This window comes from Nomascus leucogenys, chromosome 17, assembly GCF_006542625.1.
Source record: "Nomascus leucogenys isolate Asia chromosome 17, Asia_NLE_v1, whole genome shotgun sequence".
In the NCBI taxonomy this organism is placed as follows: Eukaryota; Metazoa; Chordata; class Mammalia; order Primates; family Hylobatidae; genus Nomascus; species Nomascus leucogenys.
In genome coordinates this window covers 29,987,310-30,015,303 of record NC_044397.1, presented here as the reverse complement: position 1 = coordinate 30,015,303, position 27,994 = coordinate 29,987,310, and the positions used below count along the sequence as shown (strand labels likewise).

The following is a 27,994-nucleotide window of genomic DNA, read 5'->3' as shown; positions in this document are numbered from 1 at the left end:
GGAAATGCTGCAGGGTCTTTTTCTGGTAAGTTTCCTGTGTGATGTGAAGTAGCAACGTGTGTCGGTTTCCCGGGAAACTGTAGAAGGAAAGAATGTGATTGGATGCGGTATCAGACCGACTGCTAGAGTTTCTAAAGGTGCACAGATGCCTGGAAAGCAGCTAATAAAGATAATCTCGACACTTTGGGTATTATGTTGGCAAGATGAAAGACTCAAATATTATTAAGGGATTAATTGGGTACGATAGGGTTGCTCCAAGTTGGTGGGTACAGGAGGGATTTTGAAAACAGTTTCTTTGGATTTTGAAAACAATCTTCAACATATGATTTGATTGGCAGATATCATTCAGAAGCATCCATGTGATAAAACCATGACAAACCCTCTTGTTTCTAAACAGAAAAACAGAAATAGCCACAGCATGTGTTGTCTGACCCTTAGGGCATAATTCAGAGGAGCACCACCGATTAGGAAGGCTCCTGAGTGCCTGGGAATGGATCTGCAGAATTTTCACTTTAGCAATAGTTCTGAGAGTGGTTTAAAAATGTCCTGGGGGATAAAAGGATGGCCTCACTGTTTTCTTAGTGAAATCTTCGCTTCTCAGGAGAGTTTTTCTAGCAGAGACCACACAGGGCTTCTCACTCCTTATCCCCTGGACCCTAGAGAAGAGCGCGAGCAGAAGCCTGCCTCTGTCCACGGCTTTAACCAACAACCATGCTGTGTCAAAACACTGGCTTGAAGCCAGGGCCAAGGACGTACATTACTCTTCATTCCTAACATTTCGGTTTATAATGTATTCAAATCTATAAGCTGCCTCCAGTAGACAGGATAAACGTCTTAAACCCTCATCTAAATCCAAGCCACTTTTTAGATAGTCCTATTTGAAAACCAACGTTACAGCTTTTGGGTTTATTCCATTGCTGAGCAACCCTCAGTCTGCTTTTCCTGCAATGCTTTCTTCTCTAACAGCCTTTTCTGCAGTTCTGTAACTGGATTCTGTTTCTGTAAATTTGGAGTTAAGGCACCAGGCCAAAGCTCACATTTCTTCCCAGTCCCCTTTGAATATCAGAGTTACTAGTCATGAAGGCCAGGATATTTCTGGAATGGCAATGTGAGGAGGTCAGCAGACCCTCTCCCCAGTCGAACAATGATTTAACTGGTGAAAAGTATTTTATAAATAACCATCTAAAATCTCCGAAGGCTGGGTGGAGTGGCTCACGCCTGTAATCCCAGCCTTTTGACAGGACCAGATGGGTGGATCACCTGACGTCAGGAGTTCGAGACCATCCTGGCCAACATGGTGAAACCCCGTCTCTACTGAAAATACAAAAATTAGCCCGGTGTGGTGGCGCACACCTGTGATCACAGCTACTTGGGAGGCTGAGGAGGGACAATTGTTTGAACCCAAGAGGCAGAGGTTGCAGTGAGCTGAGATCATACCACTGCACTCCAGCCTGGGTGACAGAGCAAGACTCCCTCTCAAACAAACAAACAAAAATGTATTTGGAAATGGTGCTAAGAGTAGATAGCAAATGGAGAAAGATTGATACAAGAAGATCTGCTAAATCTCACTCAATAGTGAGAGCCTGTGGTGCTTGAGCCATGGCCTGCTCTCCCTATCCAATGCCCCCAGCTCAGTGTGACGGAAACTCCACCCCGGGCAGATGTGGCAACAAGGCAGGGCTGCTGGTTTAGGAATTTAAGTTGCAGAGGAAAGTTCTGGCATCTCTTATCCAGCTTCTCCTTTCCCCCAACCCAATTCCATGTTGAAGAAGCTGTATTCTAGGCAAAGATGGCCAAGAGTACTAGGGCTCCTGTCCCCCATCCAGCCTTTGCTTGTAAGCTGGGAGTCTGTACCAGGTGTCGTAGGCCAAGAATACTGGGCCCTGAGTGCCTCCACCCCAGCTTGTTTGTAGGAAGAAGTCCCATGCTGGGAGGAGCAGGCCCAGAAGTCCAGGGACTGCCCTCTCAACCCAGTGCCCCACTTATGTAGCGGGTGCGTCACTATGGAAGAAGAAGGCTATTGTCCTCACCTCCACTTTGATGCAGTGACACAGAGGTCCTGCACAGAGTGAAGAGTTATTCTGTAAGAACAGAGAGTTTCCAGCTCTGACTGAGGAAAATGACTTTATTTGGAACAGAGCATACCTAAGGACATTGTTGAAAACTGTGGAGCCTTTGCAAGTGAGGAATGAAGAGGAAGCTGGTAGTTCCATGTCAGCAACAATGGAAGCAGTAAAACCAGCTAGCAGTTTAGCAGACAGAACCAGGAAGAGAGACTTCTGAAGCTAAGAAGAGGCCTCTTAGTGTCAGAGCAAGCTTCAAAGACTGACAGCATCTGGCAACTGCAGAAAAGCTGGACTTCAACTGGATCAGAAAGTGAGGAGCAATTTATGCACTAAGGCATTGCTGGAAAAACCAGAGCTAGCAAGTAGTGGAGGTTAACTGCTGGGTATGATACCAATAGTGGTAAACCATCCAGAGTCTTAATGGGGACAGGCAAAGGGAGCCCAGCTAAAACCACAGTCATCCCTGGTAGGCAGGAAGACTCTATGCATTGCCCAAGACTGAGGAGCAACATCAGAGCACACACAATGCAGGGGAAATGGACTTCACTGAATAAATCCAGCCAAATCACTAAACAAACAAGCAGGCAACAATAACCCTCAATGAGGCATGAATATCATTATTCAGAGTTGCTACAATATATGATCAAAAATGATCTGTTTTCAAAAAAACCCAGTAAAGTATAATGCATACACAGGAAAAAAAAAAAAAAAAAAAAAAAGAAGGTAGCCTCTGAGGGTGCCCAAACGTTGGACTAAGCAGGCAAAGACTTCAAAGTTAGCTATTATAATTATGTTCAAAGAACTAAAGGAGACCACGTTTAAAAAATTAAACAAAAGTATGATGACAATTGAAGAATATCAATAAAGTGATAGAAATTATTTTAAAAACACAAGTGGGAAGTTCTTGAGTTGAAAAATACAATGACTGAAATTTAAAATTCATTAGATAGGCTCAGTAGTAGACTTGAGCTGGCAGAGGAAAGAATCAGTTCACTTAAAGATAGATTGATAGAGATTATGCAGTCTGAAAAAAAGACCTTTAAAAATGGACAGAGACTTTGATAAATATAAGACAACACTAACAGCACCAACATACGTATAATAAGAATATCAGAACGAGAGGAGAAAGCAAAAAGCAAAAAAAAAAAAAAAAAAAACACTCGAAGTAATAATGACTTGAAGTTTCCCAAATTTGATAAAAATCATTAATCTACAGGTAAAATATGTATAGTAACAGCACAAAAAGAAAAGGAAGAAATACAGCTATAGGAGTAAAGTTCCCATAAGTTACAAAAATGTACTGTAAATCTGAGGTAGATAATAATACTAGAGTAAGACACTAACAAAAATATCCAAAAATATAGAGCAAAAGCAAAGACAAGGAAGTCAAAATGATATATTTGGAAAATTCATTTAACAAAAAGAAGCTGATAATGGAAAATAGGGAATAAAGATATGAGACATATCTTTATTAGAAAGCAAATATCTGATAAAATGGTAAATATATCAAGAAGATATAACAATTATAAACATACATGCACCTAACAGAGCCTCAAAATACATGAAATTAAATGAATAGATTTGAAGAGACACAGACAATTCAATACAAATAGAGATGTCAATGCATTAACAAATGGCAGAACTGGGAAGAAGATCATACATATAGAAGATGGAAACAACATGACAAATCAACTGGACCTACAGACACATACAGAACACTCCACCCCAAAACAGCAGAATAACACATTCTTCTCAAGTGGATAGGAAACATTCTCCAGTATAGACCATATGCCAGGCCTTAAAATAAGACCCAGTGAATTTTAAAGGACTGAAAATATATAAATTATGGTTTCTCTGACCAAAATAGGATACAATTAGAAATAAATAACAGAAGGAAAGGTGAGAAATTCACAAATATGAGGAAATGTAAAATATACTCCTAAATAATGAATGTATCAAAGAAGGAATTACAGAGAAAATTTAAAAAATACTTTGAAATGAGTGAAAACAAAAACACAACATATTAAAACTTATGAGATTCAGCTAACACAGTGGTTAGAGGGGAATTTTCAGCTATAAAGTCCTGTATTTACAAAAAAAGAAAGATCTCAAATCAACAATGTAAACTTCTAACTTAGGAAATTGAAAAAAGAAGAGCAAATTAACTCCAAAGCAAGCAGAAGAAAGAAAGTCATAAAGATTAGAGTAGAAATAAATGAAATAGAAAGTAGAAAAATAATAGAGAAAATCAATGAAACAACAAGTTGGTTCTTTGCAAAGACTAACAAAATTGACAAAACTTTAACCAGAAATATGAGAGAAGACTCAAATTATTAAAATCAGGAATGAATTATTGATATTAATTACCACCACCTTTACAAAAATGAAGGATTATAAACAACTGTACACAACTATAAGCAACTGTATCTTAATAAATTAGATTAATGAGATAACATTAAAAAATCCTTAGAAAGACACAAAGGAGTGACACTTAACAAAAAAAAAAAAGGAAAAACTGAGTAAATCTATAACCAACAAAGAGATAGAACTAGTAATTAACAATTTCTCACAAACAAAAGCCCAAGACCAGAGGACTTCACTGATGAAATCTATCAAACATTTAAAGAATTAATATCAGTTGTGGAAGAAATACTTCCCAAATCATTCAGTAAGGCCAATATTACCCTAATATAAAAATCACACAAAGATAAATAAGACAAGTAAACTACAGACCTATATCCCTTATAAGTGTGGATATAAAAATGCTCAGCAATATTGAAAACTGAATTCAGCAACATATAGAAAGGATTATACACTATGAAAAATGGGTATTTATTGCAGGAATGCAAGGTTGGTTTAACATCCAAACATTAGTTAATGTAATGTACCATATAAATAGAACAAAGGAAAAAAACCATCCAAACAGACACAGAGAAACCATCTGACAAAACTCCAGGCTTTTTGATAATAAAAACACTCACCAAACTCAACCAGATAAAGGGCATATTGTTCACAGTAGCCAAAAAGTAGAAACAATCTGGTGTGAAAAAAAGTTAACAGAGCAGGCCTGAGACCACTAGCCTTAAAAAGACCTGCTTTCAAAGATTACCCTTGATTGGCATCTGGGAACTTGACTGGTAAAATTTCCTTTCATTGATAAAATGTTTTCCCTAAATTATAAGACTGCAGTGTCTAAACTGTACAAATAATATGGTTTATACCAAACTCCTGCTTTCTTTCTGGAGTCTGGAGTTTTGGTACATGCTTGGCAGAGGATGCCTATGTGACCAGCTTCCGATAAAAACCCTGGGCATTGAGTTTCTAATCAGCAGTACCTACACTGCAGGTGCAGTTTGCTATAAGTGCAAGGCTATGGTAAAGCCGTGGTAGATAACAATTCATACGTGTCCTCACAGCTCTCTGGTGGAGGATTAAGTGTGTCCTGTGTGCCTCTATAGGAGAAGACTCTTAGAAGCATGAACCTGGGCTCCTCTGGACTTTGCTCTGTGCACATGTTCCCTTTGTGATTTTGCTCTGTATTCTTTTGCTGTAATAAATCTTAGTCATGAGGATGTTGTGTGCTGAATTCTGTGAGTCCTTCTAGTGAATCACTGAACTTGGGAGTGCTCTTGGGGATCCCAGACACAACAAACTCAAATGTTCAGCAACTGATGAATGCATTTTTAAATGTGGTATATCCATACAATGGAATTTTTCCCCCATATAATATAGAAATGAAGTACTGATATGTGCTACAACATGTGTCAGTGACCCTGATGAACTCTGAAAACGTTATGCTGAATGAAATAAGCCAATCACAAAACCACATATTGCATGAGTCTGTTATATGAAATGCTCAGGATAGGCAAATCTGTAGAGACAGAAAGTGGTTGCCAGGGTTTAGAGGGAGAAGGGAATGGGAGGTGACTGGTAGAGTTATGGGGTTTCTTTTTAGAGCGATGAAAAAGTTCCAAAATTGTGGGGATGCTTGCAAAACTCTGAAAATACTAAAAACCATTGAATCGCATATTCTAAATGGGCAAATTATATGATATGTGAATTATAACCCAATAAAGCATTTTTTAAAAAGAAGATCCTGACTAGAGTGTGATTGGGGACTAGGAGGGACATAACTGTCAAGATGGCAGCCTTTCCAAATCCCCTTGTGACATTTGGCCTGTGTTCCATTAGACCCTACACAGAAAAATACACTTCCCGGCTGGGCACAGTGGCTCATGCCTATAATCCCAGCACTTTGGGAGGCCGAGGCAGGCGGATCACTTGAGGTCAGGAGTTCGAGACCAGCCTGGCCAATATGGCAAAACCCCATCTCTAATAAAAATACCAAAAATCAGCCAGGCACAGTGGCAGGCACCTGTAATCCCAGCTACATGGGAGGCCAAGGCATGAGAATTGCTTGAACCCAGGAGGCAGAGGTTACAGTGAGCTGAGATCATGCCTCTGCACTCCAGCCTGAGTGACAGAGGAAAACTCCACCTAAAAAAAAAAAAAAATTACACTTCTGTTCCAAGAAACCATATGGGCAAATATGTCAAGGAAAATACAACATGTTTGTTTCCTATGAAGGGAGAAGTTCTGAATTCAGATTTTAAAACAAACAATGCAAAAGAGAACTGATGAAACATACAAATTGATTACTTAGTAAAAGTGGTTCAAATGCATTGAAATCATCATGCTAAGTGAAAGAAGTCAGTCATGAAAGACAACATACTGTACGATTTATTTAGATGAAATGTCCACATAGGCACATCTAGAGAGGTAGAAAGTAGCTTAGTGGTTGCCAAGAGCTAGGGTTGGCTGCAGGTGTATGTGGGTGGTTTGGGGAGACTGAGGAGTGACTGCTTATCGGTACAGGGTGTTTTGGGGGCTGATGGAAATGTTCTAAAATTGACTGTGGTGATGGCTGCACAACTCTGTGAATGTACTAAAACCCAATGAATTGTGTACTTCAAATGAGTGAATTGTATGACATGTGAGTTATGTCTCAATCCAGCTGTTTCAAACAGTGGTTCAAAGTGAATGTTACCATGTGAGCTGGCACTTCCAAAACTATCTAAGTCCCCAGTTCCCTCTGTTGGGATCCCATGAATATGGAGTGCCTTCAAATCCCCCAAATTCATAAGCTTCAAAAGCAGGATGCAGCAAGGTTACATAGCAAAGAGCTCTACAGACAAGGGAGGCTAGATTTATCCGCCCAAGAACCTGGGGAGCGCAGGATGGTCCAGGTGTGGGGATTCTTAGCTGGGACTCTATGGGATGCTAGGTGGTGGGGTCTGTAAGAGACTTCCAGGGGGCCTTGGGCCCCCAAATCCTAGGTGAAATTCTGCCTGTATGTAGGTGGAGAGCATGTCTGCACCTTTCATCAGCTTCCAGAAGCAGCCTGTCACCCAAAAGGCACTAGGAACCATGAGGTACATTTGCGGGAACGCTTTTCTCCAGCATAGGGCTTGCCACGTGGGAGCAGTGTGGCCTGGCTCCCGGGCCTCTCACCACCTTGGCCACGCTGCCTGAGACTTAGCTCTGAGAGCAGGACTGGTGGGAAGGTGGGATTTCCAGTTAGATGCTGAGGTCTGCCTCTCCAGTCCAGCTCATCAGTGCGTGTCTCAGGGAAGACATCCAAAAACTCTTAGTTTCGGCTTTCTGCCTATTACATAAGGATGATAACACCCTCTGTGGAGAATTCCATTTAGTGTGGGTTCCATGTCCTGCCTTCCACCCTTCTTCCCCCATCCCCACACTCACCTCCCTCCCTCATGCTACCTCTGTGTACGTGTTTGTATTTAGGTGCGTATGCATATGTGCAGGCATGTATGTATGTGTGTGCATGTGTGTATTTAGGTATGTATGTGTTGTGCATATATGTACATATGTGCATGGTGGTATTCATGTGTGCTTGTACTTGTATTTAGGTATGTATGCATGTGTATATATGCATGTGTACATGCATGTAGTATGTGTGAGCCATGTGCCTGTGTGCATGTGTTTAGGTACGTAGGTATATGTATGAGTATATGATGTATGTGTGTACATGCATATTTTTGCATGTACATATTTAGGTATGTGTGTGTGGGTGTGTGTACATGTGTGCATGTATGTGTGTTCATGTATTCAGGTGTGTAGTTATATGTACATGTGCACAGGTATGTGTACATGTGTGTATTTAGGTATGTGCATGTTTGTGTGTATTTAAGTATGCATGTGTGTATGCATGTATTCAGGTGTATAGGTATACGTATGTGTTTGCATGTGTGTATGTGTACCTATGTGTGCATATGTGTATTCAGGTGTGGGTATGTTGTATGTATTTATGTATGCATGTGTGTGTGCATGTATTCAGGTGTATAGGTATATGTATATGTGTGTGCATGTGTGTATGTATAGATATGTGTGCATGTGTGTGTGCCATGTAGGTGTGCGTGTTGTGTGCTGTATTCAGGTATGCATGTGTATATGCAGGTGTGTGCATGTATTCAGGTGTGTAGGTGTGTGTGTGCACATGTGTGTACACGTACATATGTGTTCATGTGTGCATGCATGCGTGAATGTGTATGCTTAGCTCAGTTCACGGATGTGCTCAATAATCTTCCATAAACATTTGCCGATGTTAAATCTCCAAACATGCCACATATGTTGGGGGAGAAACAGACCAAATGCGTTCCATTAGCCCATGTTGAAAGTGCTTTTAGGAACAAATATTCAGAGTTCACAGATCCAATCCTGCCCGCCTGCTCTAGGACACACCATCCCTGGATGCTTCCCTCCCCTTCCTCTGGTGTGGGGCTGGAGGAGACCAATGGGGAGGGGAGGGGTACACTGAGCTCTGGAGACACAGGGGTCTGGCTGGGTGTCAGCTTCAACAGCCGCCTGCTGGACAAACTCAGCCTCTGACCAATAAGGAGACTGGCCCCACCTCATGGGGCTGGGGTGGGCAGCAAAGGAGTGCACGTTCACCCTGGGCCAGGCCCACAGTGAGTGCTGGAAACACACAGCAGTGAGTGCTCAGCGCACAGGAACCACCCACAGCTATGACACCCCCAAGGTGCCTGGATTCTCTAAAGAGCAGCAGCCCGGCAGCGGCAGCAGGGACAGGCCTGAGGCCGGCGCTGTGAGATGCGCCTCTTTGCTGACACAGACTGTCCTGCTAGAAGGCTGCCCTGCTCCACACAACGTGCTGCTTTCGTACATGCAGCAAGCTTGTGATAAGCTTTTTCCTTATCACAAAAAGGCAGGTCAGTTTTGCAGGATTTCACTTGATAGCCCCTCAGTTTTAGACAGATGTCCCTTTCCGAGCATCTGCTTTGCTGCCTGCTGTTTCTGCCAAGCCCAGGGCTATGGTGCCGACAGCGAACCTGGCGTCCTCTGTAAACAGAACACGCGAAGCAAAGCAGAACCGGCGTCGCCACACCCACCTGCTGGCCCTTCCCGCCGGGAGTTCATCTACAACCCACAATTGAAAAGAAGCCATTTGATAGAGCCCCGGGGCTCAATAAGGCCTGAATTCAGGTTAAAATGAAGGTGAGACTTATTTTAGATTAAATATTGATTTAGAACCTGAGTGCCAGGAGGCGGGGCAGGCCTATGTGTACAACTAATGGTTGGTGATTTTCACCTCTCTCCAGGCCTGGCATATCCAAAAGAAGAAAGTTCAGGACCGAAGGGGCAACCTCTCCAATTACTGCTTCTGCTGTTTTTGCTGGGAGGTATGAGAAACGGAGATGGTGCACCTGTAGGGAAGTTGTGTTGAGCCCCCTGCTTGGAGCCCCCTCGTGGCTGCCTTGCTGGTTAAAGTCCCTTTGGGTGACGCCGCACAGGACCTTGCACAGGAAACACACTCCACGTCTGAAATGCAGCACACCCAGGTGCAGGGGAGGCCTGAGGCGGGTAGGCCCTGGGGTCCTGGAGGGAGTGCCTGGAGGGAGGCCCTGAGGTCCTGGAGGGAGCTCGTGGAGGCTGACACTCCCCTGGGGAAGCCATCTCGCTGGTCCAGCTGCTCGGTGAGGAGAGGAACACATCCCAAGTCTGGGCTCACCCTGAGCCCCATATGTGACCCGGAACTGCCGTGAGTAAATCCCTCTTCTTCAGCACAAGGGAGGGAGCTAGGACAGAAGCTTCCTGGGCAGGGTGGGAGGCTGGCAGGGTGTAGGTGGAAGTGAATGTCCAGGGGTGAGCAGGAAGCTCCTCTCTGATGAAGGTGTCACATTTTCTATCTGCCCCGCAGGATCAGACCTGCTGCCACCCTAACTGGGGTCTACAGACCACCAATTTTTATGGCAACTTATGTTTATCTCTGAAAGTGAAATGGAGAGAGAATGGGCTTCCGAGGCAGGAGTCCACACTGGGCAAGTTACTGATCTTCCCTGAGCCCTGCTGGCTCCATCTATAAGAGGTGGTCTAGGCCCAGTTACCCCCGGGACTACATGAGATGGAGCACGTGAAAGCGACGATCCGACACTTAGCCTGCTGGCACCCAGGCAACACCCACACTCTGCTCTGCAAGGAACCACTCACAGAGGGCACCAGCCTTGCCTATCTCTCACTGGGGTCTCTGGGACTTAGGAATCAGAACCTGCGCTTCCATCAGTCAGCCTTGGAGCATCTAGACTGCTCGAAGCTGTGTGAGCTCTGCTGGGCCTAAAGCAGATCCCAGGACTTAGGAGTCACAACCTGCTCCTCCATGAATCGGCCTTGGAGTGTCTAGACTGCTCGAGGCTGTGTAAGCTCTGCGGGGCCCAGAGCAGGCCGTGGGGTTGAATTTCGGCTCTCTTATGTTTTTCTCATCTGCAAAATGAAGCCCTTTGTCCTTGGCCCTGCCTGTGGGGATGTTATGAGACTCAAATAGGACAAGACAGCCTGAGGAGGCAGAAGTCTCACTGCAGAAGTAGGGGCTGATGGTCACTGCCCGGAAGTAGGCACCAACACTGACCTCGGATTCTGATGCATCCGCCGACTTCTCTTTGAGGCTCACGCTCTCGGTCAGCACGGCACCGTTGTACTTGTTGCAGATGTCCTCGTCTGAGTAGTGCAGGCCGCCAGGGCTAGGCCGGGGTGGGGACCTAGGATGAGGACCCATGCTGCAATTACCCTCTGGGCAAAAGACGCCCTCCCCTGGAGGCCTCCTAACCTGGCATCTGGCCTTTATTGCATTGGACTAAGAGGAAACCCACAGCCTTTGACATCACTTTGGCAACTGATGCAAAAAATTCTGAGCACTGGCTACCTGGTGAGTCAACAGCCTCTGTGTATCTGTGCCTGTCAGTTGTGGAGACTGTGCTAGGCCTGCAGGCATGGGAGAAGAGCTGGTCTGTGCCAGGGGGGGCAGTGAGACACTCATGTACAAAGAGTACCCTGAGGTCAGGACAGATAGGAGGCCGAGGAGCGTAGGTGCTCGCCAGATGCAGGCATGGGAGTGCAGTGGAGAGAGATGAGGATGGAGTCATGAGGAACAGTCCGATCTGCCATGCTAAGGAGTGGGAATTGTCTCCTATGGATGAGAGGGAATTGGGGAAGTTTGCACCAGGCCTGGTCTCCCTGTCTGGTGGGGGAGCATTCGTCCTCTCTGGCTGGTGGAATTCTAAGATGGCTCCGTCACTGCCCCCACCCCCATCATCCCATCCTTTGAGTGTAGGAAGGGCCTGTGACGTGCTTCTAATCAGTGGAACATGGCAGACTGAAGACTCGGTTACATTAAATGGCATGGGTGGAGGACAGCTACTCCCATCATGCCCATGATCACATGACATTATAGGAGACCCCATCTTGGCGGATTGGAGACAGAGATGCTCTTGCTGGCCTCACAGAAGCAAATAGTATGTCATGAACAGCCCCTGGAGAGGACCCCATGGCAGGGGACCATGAGCAGCCTCCAGGACATGAGGGTGGCCTCCAGAGGAGGGCCAAGAAGAGGCTAGGGCCCTCAGTCATGCAGCCACAAGAAAATGCATGCTGCCAGCAGGCTGAATGAGCTTGGAAGAAGATTCTTGCCCAATTGAGCCTCCAGATGAGAACACAGCCCATCTACACCTGGATTACACCCATGCAAGTCCCTAAGCAGATGAACTAGCTGAGCTGTGCCCAGACTCCTGCCCGAGGGAGGCCATGTGGTGCTAAATGGCTATTGGTTTAAGCTGCTGAACTTGTGATCATTTGTCATGCAGGGATAGAAAATGAGTACCCTCTTCAGCTCCCCTACTTCCTGGAGACTATCTGAGCTGAGTAAAAGCCCAGCTTCTATTTTTCAGATGGAGAACTTAGAACTTGGGGAAAAACTCAGAGTACAACATTGTTGAATTTTCAAATCAGGCAGGACTGAGTGCTTCTTAGCCCTCCGAAGGGTGTGCAGGGACTTGATAGTGAGAGCAGCCTGTGAGCAGTCAGACAGACAGCTGTGTGCTCAAAGGGACCGTGTCCAGGAACCCAGCAGCCCCAGCAAGCCCTCCCTCATGCTGCGAGGAGTGAGTGCAGAATTGAGTGGCGGCTACAGAGGAAGCGTCTTCTCATCCCTCAATGGGAGAAGTAACACTGGGTGATCAAGGAGAGGCTACAGGCCAGGAAACCAGGACTTGGGGGGAGACTCTGCTTGGAAGGCTGGAGGGGATGGAGACCTCTGGTTTTGTGTTGTGGGTGTCTCCCCCAGGGTGTGCCTCAGTTTCTCCTGGAAAGGCCCAGTGAAGGCCCAAGGGCCTTTCTTTCTCTATCTCAAAGGTAATTTACTTTGGGAAAGATGCCATTTCTTATCTAAACATTTGGGTAAATCTTTTTATCTAAGGAGCTAAAATGGTGTCTTCCCCACAAAGAAATTGGAAGCACAGATGTGCACTGGGGAGACATAAATCAACTGTGCCCATATTTCTAAGATATTTTTGGGATGATGCTTCAGGACCAATCTCAGATGTCACTGCCCAGACCCTTCCCCTCTCAGCAGAGAATCCTTTCCTTCAATCACATGTGGGGTCTGATATGGTTTGGCTGTGTCCCCACCCAAATCTCATCTTGAATTGTGGCTCCCATCATTCCCATGTGACATGGGAGGGACCCAGTGGGAGCTACTTGAATCATGGGGGTGGGTCTTTCCCATGCTGTTCTCTTGACAGTGAATAAGTCTCACACGATCTGACAGTTTTATAAAGGGGAGTTCCCCTACATAAGCTCTCTCTTTGCCTGCCACCATGTAAGATGTGACTTTGCTCCTCCTTGCCTTCCGCCATGATTGTGAGGTCTCCCTGGCCATGTGGAACTGTCAGTCCATTAAACCTCTTTCCTTTATAAATCACTCAGTCTTGGGTATGTCTTTATTAGCAGCGTGAGGACAGACGAATACAGGGTCCTATTGCTAGGACTGAAAAGGTGATGGCTTATTTATAAACCTAAAGGAAGGGTCCATTTTCTTTTCCATCCTAATTTTATTTTGTCCTTGGGTCTTTGTGGGCTGAGAACCTCCAACCTCACCATCAAACGACGTTTCTTTTTCCTAGGAAGCAGATGGACTTAACAAACTGAACGACTATCTATTCTTGGGCAATGTGCTTCAAGGCTGTGTCTCTTCTCGGAACTCAGAACTCAGAAGACAGATTTGCAGCAAGGGAGCAGGGCACGTAATATCTTAAAATTCTCTGTGACAAGTTCCTCCTGGCCTTCAAACTACATGTGGTTGCTTTTTCACGTTTCTATTACACAGCAGGAAAAACTTGCCTCCCAGTAGACAAATGAAATGAAAGGTGTGACCAGATGTCACCACCAGCATCCACCTCCAGCCCTAGGGAAGGCCTCGTGGGGTGGCAGCCTGCAGTGCTTTGGACTGGCACCTGTGGGGCTGGCAGAGCGTCAGTGGCTGGGAGAAGGCCCGCTCATGCCTCGGCACTACCCAAGTGATCTGAGATTCCCAAATTCAGTGGAGGGCGGGGGCGGCCCAGGGAATCTCCAGGCACTGCTGGCCCCTGCAGCTTTATAAACAATGGAGGGAAGAGGAAACCCTGGGGTCTGTCTGGGTCTAGATGATGTGTGATTTCCACACCCTTGCAGCTGAGTCTAATCCAAGGTGAGTGTGGCAGAGGGAGAGGAGCCTCCTCCACCCAGATGCTGGGGCACCCCAGGAAGGCCCGAGCTGTCTGTTCTCCAGGCAAAGCGTCCTCAGGTGTTTGGGTTTTTCCTTCCAGACACTCAAGACCCCTCCCCATTCCTGGCCCTTCTCCTTGGTCAAGGGTACTCAGATCAGAGGATGGCGCTCTGCACATCAAAAAGGCAAACCCAGGTCAACCCCTCTCTTGTTTGGGAAACCCTGCTTCCTGCTGGATTTAGGAAAAGGATTATAAGCTAAGGAGGCTATGGTGGTGAAAATCTTTCTTGCCTGCACTCAATCCTCATGGAATGGCAATGTGTATCGGCACAGGAAAACTTTGGAATACACAGAACAATGAAATCAGCAACGAGCACCAGGCTTGCTTGTGAGGACACCCGGTTGGGCCTGCAGCAGCCCGGGTGACACCTCCGTGAACTAGGAACGCCCAGATCTAAGGTGCCCATGGTTGACATGGAAGGCCACCCTGGCAGCCCCTAGGTGTTCCAGGCCCTTCCCACACACCTGAGGCCCTCTTTCTAAATCTCCAGAGATGCCCTGAAAATATTTCCAGCCGCTCTGCCGACCCTGTCCCTCCTAGACTCAGGGCTGCCCCTGGTGGTTTGGGATCACACTTAGCGATGGGTTAGGTTTTGCTTCCTGGAACCACAGGGCGGGATGCAGGAGGTGCTAGTGGGCATGGGCTGTCACCCCGGCCCTGGCAGCTCAGAACCCCAGGTGGGCGTGGCACAGCGCTGCCTGCCTACCTAGTCCCGTTCTTCTTGGAGAAGGTGCTCTTGACATTGAGGTGGCGGCTGCTGAGCTCCAGGGCAGCAAAACCTCCGTTGTCCAGGGTCACAGACTCCTCCATGGTGGAGATCCCCTTTCCTAAAGCCCAGCAGGAGAGTGAGAACAGACGTGTTACTGGTGTGGCCACCGCAGCCACGCCAAGCCAGAGCTGGCCAGTGAGGCAGCTCCTGAGTCCTGCTGCATGCAGAGCCCAGAGCCGGAGACACCTGCTTCAGCCCCACTTAGGGCTGAGGTGGGGAGATCACAGTGTTGGAGCAAAGTGACAATATTAGCATTTTCATATTTGTTCTGCCTGATCCCAAAATACCAGTATTCTTGCCGGTGTTTTATGAAAACAGACTCAGAATGCGTAAACTTTTTTGGATTTTTTTTGTTTGTTTTGGTAGAGATGGGGTCTCGCTATGTTGCCCAGGCTGGTTTCGAGTTCCCAGGCTCAAGCGATCCTTCTCCCTCGGCCTCTCAAAGTGCTGGGATTGCAGGCGTAAGCCACTGCAACTGGCCAAGAATGCATAAACTTTTAAAAAATCCAGGAAATTAAATATTTAATAAATTTCAAAATAAAAATTCACAATTATTTAACAAAAGAGGAAGTAAAAATAAATGTATGGGAGTGTGATGGCTAAAGAAAGGGTACGGAGTCTCCTTTTGAGGTGACATAAATGTTCTAGAATTGACTGTGGTCATGACTGCACGTACCTGTGCATTCACCACTGAACTGCACACTTTAAAAAAGAGTAAATTTACAAATACATAGCAAAACACATTCTAAAATATATTAACAGATCAAATGAATAAAAATAAAGTTTTGAAAAACCGAACAACATAAAAAAAAATTGCACTGGGTTTTCCCAGCTCATTCTGCAGGAAAGCCCAAGGCCTCCGAGCTGCCCCCAAGCTTGGCCTGGTCTGTCCACCCTGCCAACCCCCGCGTCATCTCCCAGCCCTCAGCCCCTCCCTAACACGGGTTTCTCCCTCTTGCTGGAAGCTCCTTCTCCCAGTATTTCCTGGACTTCTCACCACTTCCTGCAGATCACAGCTCAAACGCCCTGAGACCAGAGGGGACCTCCCTGACCACATAAAGTGACCTCTGTTTCTCACGCCCATGTACATATTTGCTCTTTGAGGTACACACTTAAGTCCATCACACTCCCCAGTGTCCCGCCAGCCCCCAGGACAGTGCCTACACACATACCAGGGGCTTGGCAGGTATTTGCTAAGTGTGTTGGCATTTCTAAACCCCAAGAGGCTCCTCTCTGCTGGGACCTGGCCCCCCTTTGACGTGTCTTAAACCTTAATGCTCTATCTGCGCGTAACAGAAGAACACAGAGCAGAAAATGGAAGATGGGCTTGCCTGGGAGAGGCGATTTGGGATGATGGGAGGTGAGCAGGTGGAAACCAAGATCAGAAAGGAATTCAGACGAGGATGGAGGCTAAGGAGTGCACGCAGGAAGGGGTGTTGAGTGAGGCTGCCACAGCAGAGGTTTAAGTTCTGCAATGTCTCCTGGGCAGGACGGGAGACATTCTGGTAGATAAGTATTATTTTTTCCAGGCTTCAGTTATGATGTTAAATTAATACTCCAGGGTGCGGCTGAGCATCGGAAGCTGCAGGTCAGATCTGCCTTTTCAAGTCTGTTTTCCAGATGGAGGAGGACAGTGAAAAGCAGGGAGATTTTTCTATGCACCAGACACAGGATTCTGTAATAGCATTAACTCGGGAAAATGACATGCCATTCATACACTGTAAATCCCACAGGAATAAAATCTGATTTACAAACACTTGTTAGAAGTGAATTTATACAGAAAAAAATAAATCCTTTCTTTGAAGGATGAATCGCTTAACATTATAGAAGCAAATAGGGAGGCATTTTAGGTGCCTGGCTTTTTAAACCCCTTTGGCATAAGGATGGTAGGACTTGTGGCCAGGGTCAGGAACCTACTCTGCCCGGCTCCTTGGCCCAGACGGCTAATGTAGGCGGCTCCTCTTTTTAAGAACAGCTCATCAGGGATCTGCCGTTACAAAAAGAGAAGACCCAGTTGACGAGAAAACTCCAACAAATGAGCTGGGCTCAGGGAGAGGTCTGGCCCAGCGGTTGTGGCGATATCACAGAAGTGACCACGCTCTTGGGCTCAGCTACAGCTCTGGTGGATGCTCCGTGGGATCAAAACAGGCCATAGGCCAGGTGCCATGCATGGCTTACTCCTGTAATCCCAGCACTTTGGGAGGCTGAGGTGGGAGGATCACTGGAGCCCTGGAGTTCGAGATCAGCCTGGCCAACACGGCGAAACCCCGTCTTTATTTAAAAAACAAAAAACAGGCTGTGGTCTAGCACTCAGTTACATTCTGGTTATCCAGAGAAGTGGTCTCATTGATAATTATGAGGTTTTTAAAATTGAGGATAATCAAATGCACAAGCTCTGCTAATCTTAAGTGTCCAGAATGATGCTTTATGATTGTGAAGGTAATCACCATCCACGTAGAGAGACAGAGCATGCTTAGCACCTGTGAGGCACTCTCATGCATCTTCCCTGTTTATACCTCTCCACCAAGAGGCAAACACGATTCTGTCTTCTGGAAACTTCCATTCACTGTGGGTGTCCCTGGCCTTCATGTAAATGGAGGCACAAGGTCTGTGCTTTCTGTGGCTGGCTTTACCCTATGTTCATTTGTTCCTTTCTCTAACGATAGTGATTCATTCAGCAATAAATGCTTATTGACTGAATGCTTGCTCTATGCCTGGCGTGGAGTTTCTGCTGGAAACACAGTAGCGACCTGGCCCTCAGAGGGCTCAGAGCTAGACCACGGACACAGGCAAGGTTCAAGCTGCAGTGGGTGAGAAGAGCTATGCCATGGAGACGCTTCTGTGACAGTCTGTGAGCCACAGCAAAACATCAATGTCTGAACAGTGCCCCAGGTCACTGTGTTTATAATATTGTATAGTACAATATGCCACCTATTTAATGCTTTATACTTTTTTTTTTTTTTTGTAAGAGACAGGATCTATGCAGGGCGCAGTGGCTCACACCTGTAATCCCAGTACTTTGGGGGACTGAGGCAGGTGGATCACCTGAGGTCAGGAGTTCAAGACCAGCCTGACCAACATGGAGAAATCCCATCCCTATTAAAAATACAAAATTAGCCAGGCGTGGAGGTGCATGCCTGTGATCCAAGCTACTGGGGAGGCTGAGGCAGGAGAATTGCTTGAACCCAGGAGGCAGAGGTTGCAGTAAGCCAAGACTGCACCATTGCAACAAGAGTGAAACTCCATCTCAAATTAAAAAAAAAGAGACAGGATCTCGCTTTGTTGCCCAGGCTGGGGTACAGTGGTGTGATCACTGCTTACTGCAACCTGGATCTCCCAGGCTCAGGTGATCCTCAGCCTCAGCCTCCAAAAGTGCTAGGATTACAGGCATAAGCCACCATGCCCAGACACACCTTACTTTCTAATAGTATTAAAAAATGCAATTAGGTCGGGCACAGTGGCTCACGTCTGTAATCCCAACACTTTGGGAGGCTGAGGTGGGCAGATCACCTGAGGTCAGGAGTTTGAGACCAGCCTGGCCAACATGGTGAAACCCCGCCTCTACTAAAAATACAAAAATTAGCCGGGTGTGGTGGCAGGTGCCTGTAATCCCCGCTACCCAGGAGGCTGAGGCAGGAGAATCACTTGAATGCAGGAGACAGAGGTTGCTGTGAGCCGAGATTGTGCCACTGCACTCCAACCTGGGTGACAGAGTGAGACTGCAAAAAAAAAAAAAAAAAGCGACTGCATTTGAACAAAGGTACAAAGTGGGGATCTCTGAGGCTGGATGACTCATACGCCCTTATCCCAGACACATAGCTAATCTGAGGGCAGGCAGGGTCAGCGTCTGGGTCCCGAGGCGTACAGCGCTTACTGGGCTGTGCCTGGCTGCCCCCAGAAAGAAAACCTATTGCATTTCTCTCAGCACCTACAGGCAAATGAAATGGAAAAGCGGACACTGGCCTGGCAGGTCCATGAGAGAAGAATGAGCACCACGTTTTGGCCAAGTGGCGCCATGGAACATGTGAGGAAGGGGCCGGACCTGCACCTGTGCTGCAGTTCTTATACTTCTTATTCTGCCCGTGCAGGACGAGGGCGAACACCACCAGCAGGATGACGATCAGGCTGGACAGAGCCATCACCAGGAGGAACCACCACTCCTCGTAGAACGGGGCTTCCACTTGAGCTGCGGAAAAGACACGGACACACAGTGACATGGGGCAGACGCTCCAGCTGCAGTCACCTCCCGCGAGCCAGGTGGGTGGTGGGGAAGGCTGGGGTGGATAACTCCTGGTTACAGGTGAGATGAAACCACTGTCCAGCCAGGCGGGTGGACTTTTCCCATGGGACAAGCTCAGGAGGTTCCCATGGTCCCCAGCAGGCTTTGGGAATTCAGCAGCCCCTATTTGCCACCTTTTCTGTGGGATCAGGCTCAGGGCTCTTCTATCCCCCAAGCTGCCCCCTGCCCTGGAGACTTCAGTATCTTTGCCCTTGCCCTGACCTTGCCCATCAAAACTGCCCTTCCTGCTTGCTTTCTCCTAATTTCATCTGTTTAAAAACACTGCCTGATCCGGTGCAATGTAGCGAGATCCCATCTCTAAAAAAACAAAAAATAAACAAAACAAAAAAACAGCCAGGCACAGAGGCGTGTGCCTGAAGTCCCAGCACGGTGGAAGGCTGAGGTGGGAGGATTGCTTAAGCCCAGGAGTTCAAGAACCCTTTCTCTACAAAACATTAAAAATATTAGCCAGGTGTGGTGGCACACTTGTAGTCCTAGCTACTCAGGAGGCCGAGGTGGGAGGATCACTTGAGCTCAGGAGGTCGAGGCTGTAGTGAGCCACGACCAGCCTGGGTGACAGAACAAGACCCTGTCTCCACAAAACAAGTAAGGCAGCAAACAAAAACGCTGTCTGGGTTAAAGTGAGGATGGAACAAAGCACCCGGACGTCCTTCTCTCTCCTGGTGCTGGGATAACCCCCAAGACAGCTCCAGGTCCCCTGCCTTCTCCGTCACCACCTCCTGCCTGCACACGGCACTCACATTCCACCTGTTACGCCTAATCCTGTCTTGCTCAGATCCATCCTTTACATCACCCAAGAGAGATCTTCCTCCGATAGAAATCAGTTGTCCCCCCCTAAAATCCTCAGTGGTTCCCATCAGCCACGGGGTGAACCCTGAGCCCATAAAGCACCCCAGGATCTGCTGTCTGCACGTGTGTGGAAGCTCCCACCACAAACACGCACTGTGTGTATTTGCTTCTCTGCCTGTTGGCCCCTCCACAGGCCACGAACCCCTAAAGCCTGGGGCTGTGTTTTATTTATTTTCTGCCTCTAGCAAAACCGAGCTGAATGACTGGCCCCGTCTTTAGATGTGTTTTTGAGAAATCAATAGAAAAAAAAGCACGTAAAGGCGGCTTCGAAGGACGCTCTTCTTCCTTCTGTCTCATTCTGCTCGCTCAGAACAGAAAAGCGGGAAATTGTATCTTGATGGGTGCTGGGTGGTCCCGGCATCCGATTCAGGGCCTTCCATGGGCCTGGAAGGGGAGTAGGTTCTGTGGCACTGGAAGCCCCCCAGAACACAAAGCCTCTTACAGGCAAAGCCCAGGCATTGGCCCCCGGCAGCCAGGACCCTTCCAAACACAGCCACCCGAAGCTTCTATCCTGTATCTCACGAATAGGGGATGTGTGCACACTGGGAAGAAGAGCAGGGAATCGGCTTTGGCTAATGCAGGTTCACAGGGCTCCTTAGGAGGTGACAGTGCTTTAAATCCAAAAGACAGAAGTGGGTTTGTGGGCTGCGCATTCGGTACTCCATATGGCAAGTCTGACAGATGCCACACCGACAACACCAGGCAAGTGGCCCGGAGTGGGCCTGACCCTAGCACCTGACAGGAAAGGAAGGCTGGGCTGTCCTGGAGGACTCTCACACGGGGCAGGACACCCTGGCTGCCGGGCCTGGCCTGGTCCTGATGCCAGCAGGTGATGGTTGCTGGCTTCCCTGAAGGATGTGATGAGCTCAGTGCAGTCCAGCTCATGGCAAGGCCAGCTCTGCGTGCGATGGAGTTTCAGAGAGGCCTGAACCACAGGCCCTGGGAAGTGGGGTCAAAGTGCATGTTCCGCATGAGGAACTGGCTTTCTGTGCATGCGGAATTGCCCTGTACCAATTTTCTACAGATAAAACTCATGCAGCAAATCTTGGATCCCTGAATTAGGATGAGGGGTGCTGGGGGTTCCTCATTCTCTCTACTTTGGGGTACATTTAAAATATTCATAATTAAAATTAGGGAAATGAGAAATCTGTGCTTTTTCTAAATCTTACTCATTAAAAAATCAAGTGGTTGGCCGGGCGCCATGACTCATTCCTGTAATCCCAGCACTTTAGGAGGCCAAGGCAGGCAGATCACTTGAGGTCAGGAGTTCGAGACCAGCCTGGCCAACAGGGTGAAAACCTGTCTCTACTAAAAATACAAAAATTAGCCGGGCGTGGTGGCATATGCTTGTAATCTCAGCTGCTTATGAGCTGAGGCAGGATGATCACTTGAACCCGGGAGATGGAGGTTGCAGTGAGCCAAGATCGTGCCATTGCACTCCAGCCTGGGTGACAGAGTGAGACTCCATCTCAAAAAAAATAAAAGCAGGTGGTCCTCTGGGTTCCTTCCTCACAGCCCCTCTCACAGAGCGACCCCGGAATTCAAGCATGTTCCCAGGGCAGGATACCAGGCTTAGGGCCCACACTCAGCCACAGGCGAGCACAGGGTCCTTCCTCCAAACTCATAGCACACAAAGGACGGAGGCTAAGTTCAGTTTCAACAAGTGCGGTCAGTAGCTCAAGCAGCTCTAACGCAGAGGAGAGGAAAAGCTTCTTCCTGATCCCAGGAAGAGGACCAACGGAGCTGGCCTTGCCTGGAGCTTCTGGCTGAGGCTCTGCTGCCCCGACCCCGAGGCCTCCCTGACCTTCGTGCTGCTGAGATCCCCTCTCCTCAAACACAGCCCATACCTCTCTGAACCCCCCCAGCGCCCTGTCTTGCAGCTGGTCTGCAGGACAGAATCATCACGGGGTGAAGAAAGTCAAGCCTGGAGCCACGGAAGTCATTGTCTGGGGTGAGGGGCCAGCAAGGGTGTGTGTCTAACCTTCTCAAGCAACCCTAAGGTGCGGCCAGGGTTGAGTCCCTCACAGGCACATGGGGGGCTGGAGGGCCACGACCAGGGACCAGCTTTGCCACCCCTCTCTCTCCAGCTCCCCCACCCACGGCTCTTCAGTGACCAGGACTTTTTCTCCGCCACCTTCTGCCCCCTGCAGGTTTCCCTTCCCCTGTGGTAGGCTTCGGGCACCTTCCTGATTCCCAGGCGAGGTCACGGCCCCCGCCCTGTGTGTCATAACCCCTGCCATGACTGCTGACTGCAGACGTGTCTGTCATCTAACATGGGTGCTCTGCGGGAGAAAGCCCTGCCTTGGCCTTCTCTGCCACTCCCCCGAAAGCAGACCTGGACCTGGACCCAGGGTGGCCTCTGGAGCCTGTGGCACCTCACAGTGATGAGCACGCAAAGAAACGCCCAGCCCGGGAACAGCAGTACCTTCGCCTGCACGCCATCCTCAGGGATGGAGATACTGCTTGCCTTGAGACCAGAGCAGCTACTGTCCCCGGCCCCTCTGCTGGCTCTCTGGGAGGCCCCAGGAAGATGTGACCTCTTATCAGGCACTTGTGGGCTCCCCATGGCTGCCAGGGTGGTTCTTGCCCCTCCAAAATCACACGTGCTCCCTGGCAAGGATGCATCAGCTAACATAGGGGCTTGGGTCTCTGCTTTCCTTGGGAATGATTTTGCCGCGGAGGGGACACCACATGGCTCATGCTCATGCCTCTGACACTTGCATGTATCTCTGATTTTTAAAACTATGAGGAAACACATTAGGAATTGCTGGTGCACAGCATGGACACAGAGCCCATAAGGGGCCTTGCTACTGGTGCTGGGGGAGGCTCTGGGGCCTGGGGTCCTGTCAGAGGGGAGCAGGGAGCAGCCCAGGAGGATGGGTGGCACTGGGGAGGCACCCAGAGACTGGCACTGCTCTCCCCACCTATATGTCTTCTGGGCAGAACCTCAACTAAGCTGGAGACACCTAAAGCAGCAGATGTGTGTCCCTTTCATCCTGCTCCACTCCATTTCTCCCTCCCATCCTTCAGGAGAAGACAGACCTCCCTGGGTCCCCCTCAACTCCATTTCTCCCTCTAGTCCTTCAGAATAAGACAGACCTCCCTGGGAGGGCCTACCTGACACGGCCGTGGAGGGGCTGCTGGGCTCCCCATAGCCCGCCTCGTTCACAGCCACCACCCGGAACTCGTAAGTCACTCCTTGCCGGAGCTTAGCCAGGCTGAGGGTGTAGGATGTGGCACTCCGTGGGATGTCCTTCACAAACATGTCCCATAAGCCTTCATCTGCAAGAGGGATGGGGAGGCGAGAGCAGAGGTTAGAAGTGCGAACTCCCAGGTGCAAGCCCCATGCACCTGCCCGGTGGGTCGGCTTGCGGCAGCCCTGGATGAGGCATCAGGGGCACTGGATGCGGAGTGAATGCTGAATGGGGACGGAGTCTCAGTTTTGCAAGTCGAAGAGCGCTCTGGAGATGAACGGTGTGATGGTTGTAGAACAATGTCAGTGTGCTCAATGCTACTGAACTGGACACTTGAAATGGTCACAGTGGGAAATGTTAGGTTATGCATATCTCACCACAGTAAATATATGTATATACGATTTATTATAAACCTCACATATAGGAAACCATGAATAAACTTGAAATTAAAGCCATTAATACATTTAAAATTAAAATCAGACATAGAGAGGAAGTTAGAGGCACATGAGTTGGGTTCTGAGGCATCTCTCCAGCCACAGAGCAAAAGAAATGTGATCAGTGAGATTTGTCGTAAAGAAACACGATGAGCCAGGCATGGTGGCTCATGCCTGTTATCCCAGTACTTTGAGAGGCTGAGATTACAGGACTGCTGTAGCCCAGAGCTGGAGACCAGCCTGGGCAACATAGGGAAATATGACATACATGCACAATTTTAAAAATTAGCCAGGCATGGTGGCATGCACTTGTGGTCCCTACTACTACTCAAGAGGCTGAAGAAGGAGGATTGCTTGAGCCTGGGAGGTTGAGGTTGCAGTGAGGTGAGATTGTGCCACTGCACTCCAGCCTGGGCAACAGAGTGAGACTCTATCTCAAAAAACAAACAAAAAAAGAACTTTGCAATTTTTATGACTTCACATTATAACAAAAAAAAAAAAGAAGAAAAAGAAAAAAGGAAAAAAAAAGAAAGAAAAAAACCTATGACACTATAGCATCAGGGCTGAAAGGGCTGCTAGAGCCCGGAGCTAGACAGCCTCTTTGCAAAGCCTGGCCCCACCAATTCAATTAGCTGTGTGGCTTTAGACAAAGAACGGAATCTCTCTGACCCTTGTCTGTAGAATGGTGATAACAAAGGCATCTTCATCATAGATTTGCTTCGAGGATTAAACACGTTAATATTTATAAAGTGCTCAGGACAGTGCCTCACACATAGTAAGTGCTGCAGGTGTGTTTGTAAAATAAAATATAAATTCAATTCTAAGGAGGCTGTTTGGTAAAAAAAAAAAAAAAAAAGTAGGCTCAGAGGCCAAAATGTTCATTTGAAGTAGCAACCCCTCATGAACTGTATTTGCTTTTCTAGGCGCAGCTATGAGATCTTCTACAAAGTAGGAAATGTGGTGAGGGAAAGCCCATTTGGATATGTGTGTACCCGTGCTGACTACCTTATGGGCACTGAGACTGCTCCGGAAACCAACCTTATCACCCACCTGGAATCAGCAGGTGTGCTCAGATGGATTAGCCCAACAGTAAGCAGGCAGAAAATTGCTATTGTATCTGTCTGTATTTGCAGAGGATTTAGAATTTGCACTGACTAAGTCCTTACAGTCACAGGTTAATGAGGAATAGACGTGAATGAGATTTTAAAGGTACAAATCTCTGCACCGGCAGAAAGGTAGTACAATACTGATCTTCCCTCACTCCCTCCCTCTCTGCTTGCTTTCTCTCTTGCTCTTTCTTCTTCCTCCTTTCTTTTTTTTTTTTTTTTTTGAGACAGGGCCTTCCTCTGTCCACATAGGCTGGAGTGCAGTGGTGCAGTCATAGCTCACTGCAGCCTCAAACTACTGGACTCAAGCGATGCTCCTGCCTCAGCCTCCTGGATAGCTGGGACTACAGGTGTGCGCCACCACGCCTGGCTAAGTTGTTAATTTTTTTTTTTTTTGTAGTGACAGGGACTCCCTATGTTGCCCAGGCTGGGCTCAAACTGCTGAGCTCAAGCCATCTGCCTGCCTCGGCCTCTCAAAGTGCTGGAATTATAGGCATGAGCCACTATGCTTGGCCATTATTTCTAAATATTCTCATTTACAGCCATTTCTCACCAAGACACTCATTACCACTAATAATGTCAGAATGCAAGCCAGAGCCTAAGCCTACCTTCTTTCTCCTAGGATGCTGAGGTTCACACACAGATTGCTGGCTGTATGTAGCTTATGCTAGTTGTATGTGGTTTATATTGTCGTATGCGAGTTTGGCTTAAGAATGGTCACGGAAGGCTTGTGCATTTACTCTGTGCAGGCCTCCTCTCAGCCTGGAGAACTGTTGCCCCCTCCTCCCCTGCCTCACTCCATTATTCATCCACAAATGCTGTCCACTCTTTGGTCAGGCCCTGTGCCATCCATCAGGGAATCAGATGATACTGCTGTTCTAATGAGTTACCCACAGCCTATGGACAGGGGATGGAGGAAAATCAAGAGTCCTTTTGCCCCTTCAGACTCATCTTTTTAAGGTCAACCTTGACCCCATCCCACATTCCAGGAAGGGATGACTGCTTCCACCAATGGGCTTCTAAATCACATCAGCACATTTACCTGCCTGTTCACACCATCAGGCTTAGCATCATCCATCCACCCATTCATCTATGTAACCATCCATCCATTCCATTCTTCCTTCCTTCCCTCCAGCTATCATCTATCCATCCATCCTTCTGTCCATCTTTCCATGATCCATCTTCCTATGTAACCATCCATCCATCCATCCATTATCCATCCATTCTTCTTTCCTTCTGTCCATCCATCCCATCCATCCATCCATCCATCCAATTTTTCCTTCCTTCCTTCCATTCATCCATGTAACCAACCTACCTTCCTTCTTCTCTCCCTCCCTCCTTCCCCCTGCCCTCCACTCCCCTTCCCTCTCCTCCCATGCCCTCCCTTCCCTTCCCTCTCCTCCCCTGCCCTCCCTTCCCTCTAGCCATCCATCCGTCTATCCATCCATCCATCCATCCATCCATCCATCCAATTTTTCCTTCCTTCCTTCCATTCATCCATGTAACCAACCTACCTTCCTTCCTTCTCTCCGTCCCTCCTTCCCCCTGCCCTCCACTCCCCTTCCCTCTCCTCCCATGCCCTCCCTTCCCTTCCCTCTCCTCCCCTGACCTCCCTTCCCTCTAGCCATCCATCTATCCATCCATCCATCCATCCATCCATCCATCCATCCATCCAGGCATCCATCCATTCATTCATCCATCCATCCATCCATTCATCCTTCCTTCCTTCCTTTCATCAATTTATTCATCCACCCACCCATCCATTCATCCATTCATTCACCCACTCACCCATCCACCTATCCATCCATCTATCCATTCATCCATCCATCCACCCACCCACTCATCTACCTACCCATCCATCCACCCACCCACCCTTCCTTCCTTCCATTCATCTGTGCATCCACTCACCCACCAACCACCCACTCATCCACCTACCCATCCGTCTGCCCGCCCACCCACCCTTCCTTCCTTCCTCTGGGTCCTTCCTTCCTTCCATCCATCCATCTGTCCATTATCCATCCATTCTTCCTTCCACCCATCCACCCATCCGTCCCACCCCCAACCCCCGCATTCCTCTTTGTATCCCATGGCCTTTTTCAGTACAGCAGGCTTTCAATAAATAATAACCACCACTATTTTATTTACTGCTTACTGTGAGCAAGTCACTATTTTAAGGGCTTTAAATATTGAATGAATTGTATTTTTCCTCTAAAAAGATAGACAATTTTATGTTGTAATAGACACTAAAGACCAAATACAGACTCTTATAAACTGGGTGTTGCTTAAAGCCATTGAAATTAAGGGACTAAGAAACTGAAGGATTTCTTCAGACCGTTCTGAGAAGGTCTGAACACTTCTGGAGTGGATTCTCTGAATGTCTTTTGCATTCAAATGTTTCTGTAATGCCTTCCTGCTCCTGAGGAAAAAAAAAAATGATTCTCTCTTCCTGTACCATCACCTAAAGGCCACATTTTATTTTAAGCGCTCTGTCATAGCTCCAGGAATTGTGTGCATTTTTCATAATAACATTTTAAAATATTGATACAGAATCTTAACGCAGAACGATTTATTTAGCAATCCATTTACACTCAAAAATGTTGGGCGAGGGGGAATGTCATACCGAGAGAATTTCCTCCTGAATTAACAGAAGAAAATGTTCCCATTTTTATTCTGCTTAATTCTGCCTTTTCCAAATTAGCATATTTTCTACTCTAGCTATAATTCACTGGGTTACTTATCTCGTACTAATATTTACACCATGGTCACGAGTGGGTAAGAAAAAAATCTGGCAGCTGGTAAGGTGTCCACTCTGTTTCTCAACTGTGGATTGTTTTTCTCATTTGTATTATGCTGTTAAATATCTCAATAAATCAATGATGGAGAAAAGTATCTCTACAAATTAGGAGGAAAATAACATTACAGAACTATTAGCAAAAATGAGATTTGTGCAACCGATTTTTCCATGCTCTGGACAGTCCCCAGTGCCTGGATTTCCATCTCAGTTAACATTTGAGAGGATAGGAGGGCCTCATCCTTTTTAAAGGCAATTCTGGGCACACAGTCAGCTGCTTGTCAATCACCCAGGCTAGGTTCAGCCTGCTGGGATGTCTGGAGAGCCAGCCTGGTTTCTCTTCCCCACTGA

At 47.5% G+C, this 27,994-nt stretch overlaps 1 protein-coding gene across 1 annotated transcript in view; it reads right to left on the bottom strand.

The window, feature by feature from the left end:
• SDK1 (sidekick cell adhesion molecule 1) overlaps positions 1-27,994 on the bottom strand; it is a 965,381-nt gene that overhangs the window by 7,240 nt on the left and 930,147 nt on the right. Inside the window, exons 41-44 of the mRNA XM_030795976.1 lie at positions 23,236-23,400; positions 19,018-19,155; positions 14,907-15,027; positions 11,011-11,140 (exon numbers count right to left, since the gene is read on the bottom strand). Coding sequence (XP_030651836.1) covers positions 11,011-11,140; positions 14,907-15,027; positions 19,018-19,155; positions 23,236-23,400 — 554 coding nt within the window. The remainder of the gene's footprint in view (positions 1-11,010; positions 11,141-14,906; positions 15,028-19,017; positions 19,156-23,235; positions 23,401-27,994) is intronic.